General features: G+C 39.4%; 1 protein-coding gene and 1 pseudogene across 1 annotated transcript; both read right to left on the reverse strand.

Annotated features, from left to right (window-relative positions):
• Positions 1-411: 411 nt before the first annotated feature.
• On the reverse strand, positions 412-6,455 carry LOC141431508 (uncharacterized; annotated as a pseudogene).
• A 3-nt stretch (positions 6,456-6,458) lies between these two features.
• Positions 6,459-7,029, reverse strand: LOC141431303 (uncharacterized). The gene is made up of 3 exons (XM_074092419.1): positions 6,924-7,029; positions 6,685-6,838; positions 6,459-6,594 (listed from the first exon to the last, which is right to left on the reverse strand). The coding sequence occupies exons 1-3, from the start codon at positions 6,970-6,972 to the stop codon at positions 6,471-6,473; spliced, it is 327 nt and encodes a 108-aa protein (XP_073948520.1). The 5' UTR covers positions 6,973-7,029; the 3' UTR covers positions 6,459-6,470.
• Positions 7,030-7,789: the final 760 nt, after the last annotated feature.

Here is a 7,789-nt window from a genome sequence, read left to right on the forward strand (position 1 = left end):
GAGGAATGGGTGCCCTTTCTGTAAATGAATGGTACAATAATTAAATCTTGTTATAGGTATCTAGCATTTTTTTAAATTGAAATACCTAAATAAGAGGGCGGCAAAATTTTTCTTCCGCCCCGGACGGTTGATTCCTATTAACTCATACTACGCCACTGACAACCAAGCATAAAATAAATAAAACTTTCGTAATTTTCATCGTAATAATTTATTTCAATAAATACCACACATAAACCAACAAAAAACATTGTAATTAAAAACCGAAAATATTAAAGTCGCAGAAACACTAAACTAATAGTTTATTCTCCTACAAAATAAGTACCTACCTAATACAGAAAACGGGTACTTACAGAAAAAAAACAAGCAATGAGCGGCAATCGATATAAGTGATCGTAGAAATGTATTTATGTTTTACTTGATCTTTGTCTACGAAATCAAGAGGATTCAGAATGTAAGTATCTAATAAGTTTTTGTTCTGGAACTCATTTAATATTGTTGATCGAGGTTTTGGTTGATGAAGCGGCGACGCGCAAGTCGTCGTACAGCGCGTGAGCGGCGCGCGCAGGTCGTGCACTCGGAGCGTTTGCCGCGAGTAGCGCTGCAGCGGGTGCGGGCGGCGGCGGGCGCGGCGGCGGCGGCGGCGGCGGCGGCGGGCGGCGGGAGAGCGCACAGCACCACGCGCGACTGCAGCGCGCGCGGCTCGCGCTGCGCCTGCGCCGCCGTGCTGCCGCGCCTGCGTCACGCGCGCGTACGCCGCCTCGATGAGCGCGCGCGCGTACTGCGACGAGTGCGCCACGCGGCCGCGCAGCGCGCGCACGCTCGCCTCCACCTTCTCGCGCCAGCTGGACGCGTCGCGCAGCGCGGCTCGAGCTGCGCGGAGCCGCCGCGCCCATGAGCGCGCACATGTGACGCACCACCGCGTCCTGCAGCGCCTGCTCCGAGGACGAGGATTCGCTCGCTGTCGCCACACGCAGCTGCTGCTCCAGCTCCGACAGTACTCCTCCGGCCCACCGCCCAAACAGAACACTGTGCCGCTCATCCCTGCACAAATAAACAACAAAAACACCCATAACACAATGCATAATGCCAAATAATGCTAATGAATGATTCACATTTTACACTTGCCACTTTTCATGTTGATTGATTCAAGCGTTAAGTACTTTGCCTACTTTCAATAGCACTGTTAATGAACTACTTAATACTTACATTCTTTTACCTTGCTTCTTCGCTACCATACATTCATGAAAGCTACGTTTAGGGACACAAGGCAATATTTCAGCTTACAAACTCCACACCCACACACTTTAACATAAAACGGTTTAACTTTGAAAATGTACCTACTCGTAAAGGGTTAATCGCGTTAGTATTTATTTTGTGCATTGTTAGTGGATCCTATACATTACAATACTCTTTGGGGATAGTTTGATCTATAATATGTGACATAGGTATTCTGCATATTAATCGTGTGTTGCGCAGACGTACTTGTCATGCACGCGTAGTAGCGGAAAAGCAAGGTAAAATTATTGTAATCCATAGTAGGTAAATTAAAAGTAACATTTTGAGTATTTTTTTCGGCTTGTATATACTGGTACACGAAATTATTACCGTTATCTTCGAATATGGAGGCCATCTCCAAAGCCATCTGCACACCCATTTCGTATCCCAAAAGATAGAACTTTTTGGCACCGATTTTCTTCATGTAAATCTGTAAATTTTGACGTAGCAATGTACTTAAAACAGACATTGATATATTGTTCGAACACAATTTATTCGTTACTATTTATGCCTAGTCAACCTTTGATTTGATTCCTGGGCCATCCCATCATTATAGAAACTGCCGGCAAAAACGCTAGTGTGCACAAGCTCTTAGCCAATTTCCTCACGGAACACGCAGAATTGCCATGGATAATCACATTTGGAAGAGGTCTCTAGTCATTTCCATTTGACAGTACATACAACGAACTATTTCTCATAAACTCGTTTGACGCATGTAGGTACCCGGCCAATTTGCGTAGGAGTAATAAATTTTAAATCTGGACCGCACACAGCCATGCAATTGATTGAATGATTGCCATGCCGATCCAAAAAAACTTCCCCATTATTCCTTCTATTTAGATAAATTACGGTATACAAAGTTGGGTTTACTTTATTGTTAAAAAAAATCGTACTATGTACTATTCATATCAATTTACAACCTGGCATTTAACTACCTGGTTATGTTACGATCTTGACATTCTACTACTTGGTTATGTTACGATCTTGACATTCTACTACTTGGTTATTTTACGACCTTGACATTCTACTACTTTGTTATTTTACGACCTTGACATTCTACTACCTGGTTATTTTACGACCTGACGTTCTACTATCTGGTTATTTACGATCTTGACATTGTACTACCTGGACATTCTACGACCTGGGCACCTGGACATTTTTCGAATGTCGTGAATGTCATGATGATTTTGTGGAGGCCTAGGAATCAAACTGTCGGCTGTACGGTCAGCCAAATAAATCTATCAACATTAGAACAACCCTTGTCGAATGAATGTGTCGCTAAAAATGCTAAAATCGAACTTTCGTGTTGACAAAACTCGTCTTATCGACGTTGTTATTATAAAATGCAAACGATTACCAACTTTAAGGTGTTAGACTGCATGCGTGCGTATATTAAGCTGATCGCACCTGCTTATTTCAGGTTTTCGAATTTTGAATCAACACCATTGCTAGATACCTACTGATCAGACGTAAGTATCTTCACGATACCAGCAATACAATAGCCAGCGAAGTATTGAGCAATCATGAGGATACTCCTACAACTATAACGTACCCTGGCAAACCTCTCAGTCATCTCCTGTACTGTCTCATTGGGATTGTCAAGACCCGGCTGCAGCACGATCGCTGACACTTTCAACCGCTCACAGATCAAGCGGAAGCGGCCGTGGTGGCCTTCGAGCCCCGGTAATATACAAAGGAACGTTTGATTAGCATCAAACTCATCGTCTCTCTACAAGAAAATATATTACGTTTAGACAGTTTTAAAACTTAAAAATCATATTAAACCCTCTGCCACTGATGTTACGTCTGACAGAACCATAATACCTAAGCATTGTCGCTATGTTGCCATTCGCCGCGTATCGTTCTGTCTCTCTCTGTAACCTTCCTGCGTGAACGCCACGCCCCCCGCCAGTGCGGCGACGACAGCCGCGGCGTGCGCACGGGTGGAGTTACAGCCGGTTGGTGTCCACAGGACGTAAGGTCAGTAATAACATATATAATATGGAGACGTATTGTCAGTAATATTTTATAACGTCATAGTGTCTTACATACGTCAAGTCAGTAAATTAATTATATTCATAGTGTCTAGCAGTCGTCATCTCAGTAAAATATTTTGAAGTAAAAATCGATTCTAGGTGCAGCTCAGTAAATTGTCGGGTATTGATTCTAGATGGCGAGCGAGGCTCAGGCTATGCCTTCGAGGAAAAGAAATGCCAGTCGAGCAGTTAACATCACGAACGAGGAGCAAATTCTGCAGTGGTTAAATGAGGAGGATGAACATGAATTTAGAAGAAGAAGAAGAGGCGACTTTGTGTTGCATTTAGCCAGGGAATTAGTGCTCCCTGCCTTGAAACGAGAGGGTTTACAATGAAAAGTTGCCTAGAGAATTGAGGATGACGTTACGCCGAGTATTGGGTCGAGATTTACCTCCGCCACCACCACCGAGCGAGCCTGAATCATCATCCGCAAGGAAGCTGTGTCGTGTCTGTCCAAGCAAATTGAAGCGGCAAACAAGATTTGTTTGTTGTGCTTGCACAAAACCGATTTGTCTCCAGTGTGCGGCGCAAATTTGTGAGGACTGCAAGAGCGAAGTTTAAGGCTGATTTAAAAAAAAACTGCTCTAGGATTTATTAATTATTGTTTTTTTTATTAATTTATGCTAGAAGAAGGCAAATTTACGTTATAATGTTATTTTTATGTTTCTATTATTTTTATAGATTTTTATAAAATGGCTGTAATTAAAGTTCCTAGAAAACGATTGATATAAAGGAGATTGGTATTTTAATAATCCATGACTTTCATTGCAACTAATTAAACCTTTACCAGTTCTATATATTACCACGAAATAATTCTTATCCTCTGATTTATACAAAAGCATATATATTTTTTTAAATGCAAATAAATACCACTCGGACAGACTACTCCTCAGTGGATGTTTCGAAAATCCCACTTCAGCGGCAGAGGGTTAAAGAGCTGATAAAAAATTTATGGTATCACTAACTAAGATTTAATTTTGGTTTTGGATTTTACGCCCAACAAAATGATGTACTATGACCCTAATATTCAAAATATCTAAAAACAATTACTTTTGCTCACCCGCGATCTTTATAGGTAATTGTTTGAGTTCATTGATATGGACCTCCGCAAATTAACGCCTGATTAAAATAATCCACTCAAATAGTCGTTGATTTTGTTGAAATAAAAAAGCTGAATTTTAAAAACATTTTTGGAAAAAAATCGTTTGTTTTCAAAAATGTTGCTACTGTACAATAAATTACCCTGCTCATACACTAGGCAAGGCCTGAGGACTTACTCCGAAATTCGAAAATCGTAGTTCGTATCGTACCGTCCCTCTCACTCTAGTATTAAATAGTTGGTATTAAGCGTCAGAAATACGAAACGACACGAACTTCGATTTTCGAATATCGGAGTATAGCCCGCTGTTCTGTACGTAACCAATTTGTATGTAGTGTAGGCTGCGAACAAATAATATCAGGAAGCGTAACTGCGTTATAAAGACGGAAACTGTGTCCTAACTGTGTGCATGCGCGTCATTTATTTTGACTGACATTTGTTTTGCTTTGCGGTGAAGGAAAACATCTTGAGGAAACCTGCACAAACCTGCGAAGCAATTCAATGGTGCGTGTGAAGTTCCCAATCCGAACTAGCCCGCGTGGGAACTATGTCCCAAGCCCTCTTGTTCTGAGAGGAGGCCTGTGCCAGCAGTGGGACGTATATAGGCTGGGATGATGATGATAATGATTTGTTTTGAAAGTAAGTGAGCTCACGTCAAATTTTCATATTTTGATTGTGAACAGCTCTAAATTATCATGCCAACGTGTGTTATGAAGTGGTACGGGAACGATGCAAAATTTAAATGTCCTGAGATCACTTTCCACTCGTAAGTAGTTAGGCGCAAAATTATATTTATATTCAAAAATGTTCAAATACATTATCAGTTGAAGATGGTCAGTATTATGCAAAATCAAGTCTATGGTCTATGGCTCACATAATGTAAATGACAGTTTCCTCACCCCTCGTCATACTTTCTTCTTTCCTGTATCGCCCAAACAATAGGTAGCTACAAACAGTCATTATTTTTCTGACAGCTGAACTAAAATAAACCACCAGTATTAAAAGTTTTTCGTTGATTTTGTTATAATTTTTTTTCATGATTTTTAGTGTGAATAATATAAGATGCAATACTTAATGTCAACTGCTCGTCACCTTTTACAAAAGATTGGTTTTTCCGATGCAGAGACGTTAATTATTGAAGAGTCGTGGTGTTTCACCACCCGTTCCACTTCACCATACTATACATTACGAGGAGTATAAATTGCTTAGCAACTGTGTTAAAATAATTACAATTAAACCCGAGAAAAACTTGTTATTGAGTAGTATCTAACTCCGGTGGTCAACTGTGGTCTTCACTTGTCTTTATCATTAGTTCCTCTTCACCAAATGATGATGTTCAAGAGCAAATGCACGAGTTACTACTAAATATATAGAAAATACCATAGGTGCCCCTACAATATTGAAAAGTTCCCTCGATTTCTTTAGGATCCAGTCATCCGATCCTGATTTCATGCCTATGGGAAACTAATTGGAGTATTCCTATACAAACGTTTTTTTTTTTTCAAATCGATTCTTAAGGAAATGACGGAGCACTGAGGTAACAACCAAAAAAAATTACAACTGAATTGATAACCTCTTCCTGTAAATCGCTTAAAAAAAGAAACTGTCATTATCAATATATGACACGTCATTGAAACGTTAGATGTAATGTAAGGTAAAAGTGATTCGTTTGAACATCAGGTTGTCATCTGACATTGCATCACGCGAGCCAACCAATCCCTGCATTCATTCTGAATTTTAACCAAGCAACCTCTAAATTGATTCGTATTTGAATCATAAGTCGTTTGGTTTTAGGTATGGCCACTTTTGTATGGAATTTGTTCTGAGTTACGCTTCCTGATATTATTTGTTCGTAGAGTGTAGGTTAACAAGTGTAAGGCGGAAAGTCAATACAATTTGGCATATTAAGTAAAATTTGCAATAATCAATAATTTTGTATCTATTTTTACCCCTTTATGGGGGTTGCACTTTATCGAGCCCCATGCGGTAGGTATTTTTAACTTCGATGATTGCAAATTACAAAGCCATTAACCGACCTGATTACTATTTTGATGATTGCGTTAGCAAGGACACCATATCAGTCGTGGCCAGTAGTTCATCAGGATCGACATACGAGAATATGGCACCCAAGCTTTTTTTGGCGAGTAATTTGATTCTTTTAACATTTCTTCAATATCTCGTATCCTAAAATATAACAGTATGTATGTACGTCATCATATTATATTATATCTCAGTAAATTGAATTGTTGGTAGATACTATCACCAAACACTTACTTCTGTATTGACAGGAAAGGTACTTGTTCTTTATCGATTGAAATATTATGCTTGAACCTCAGTAAGGAAGATACATCTTTTGCATTATCAGTAGCCATGCCTAGATCTTTCAATGTGGCACTTTCAGCGATATCTTCATCTGATAAGTTTAACGCTGGAAGGAAAAAGGTGGTAAAATATTAGTGGTCCGGGGTGTCGGTAAGTACATTTAAAAATTTCAAGCATTGTTTTGTACCCACCGGCTGCTGTAAGTATTTGTTTTAGAAGTGAACTCGTTTCTTTTTCCATGAGAGTGTGAGCAAAAATCACAGGTTGTAATGATCGTAAACCTTGCTCTATTGCATGTGATTTTGCGATAGTTGACCGTGCTTGACCATTGTCCGCTGACGTCGACCTAATAACAGATACTATAATATATTATACGTTTGTATCATACTACTCGTAGTTAAAACCTATAAACCTTTTGAATCCTATGTGTTTCTAAAATTATTTATAGTAATTGAGTGATTGTAACCTATTATAAGCTACTTTTTCTGGATCATGATAACTTGTATAGTTTTCGTATGCACTGTTTGTAGAGACCCTTTGTATCGCTTGTGTCAATTGGTATCACTATCCTACCTTTGTTAGCGTTGGCACAGAAAACAACATGGCAGGTAATTGGTCTTTTGAACGTGTGAGGCCATATTTGTTCTCCAACAGAGGTGTCAGAATTTACCACTGCAAAATATCTGCAATTAGAGAGAAAAATATAACATATATACAGCACAATATTAAATTCATACATAATATTAAATTTGTCAAACCGTACCTCAGTGATGGACACAATTTTCTTGACGCGGCGTCCAGGTTCGCAACCAAAGACTGGAAAACATGTCTTTTTTGGTCTGTGAGGCTGTGCCAATCAATATGAATATTCCCTCTACGGAACCCATGGTCAGACTTTCATTCAGCAAATTAAATGCGGATTTATTGTCCGAAAGATTTCTGATGATATTTTGACTTTCACGTTAAATTTTTGCCATGACCTGTGATAGGAAATGGGAATTGTTATAGTTTTTATTTCACAGCCTGAAGTACTAACTATAAACTGGTTTGTTATTTA

This window comes from Choristoneura fumiferana, chromosome 9 (genome assembly GCF_025370935.1).
Source record: "Choristoneura fumiferana chromosome 9, NRCan_CFum_1, whole genome shotgun sequence".
Classification (NCBI taxonomy): domain Eukaryota; kingdom Metazoa; phylum Arthropoda; class Insecta; order Lepidoptera; family Tortricidae; genus Choristoneura; species Choristoneura fumiferana.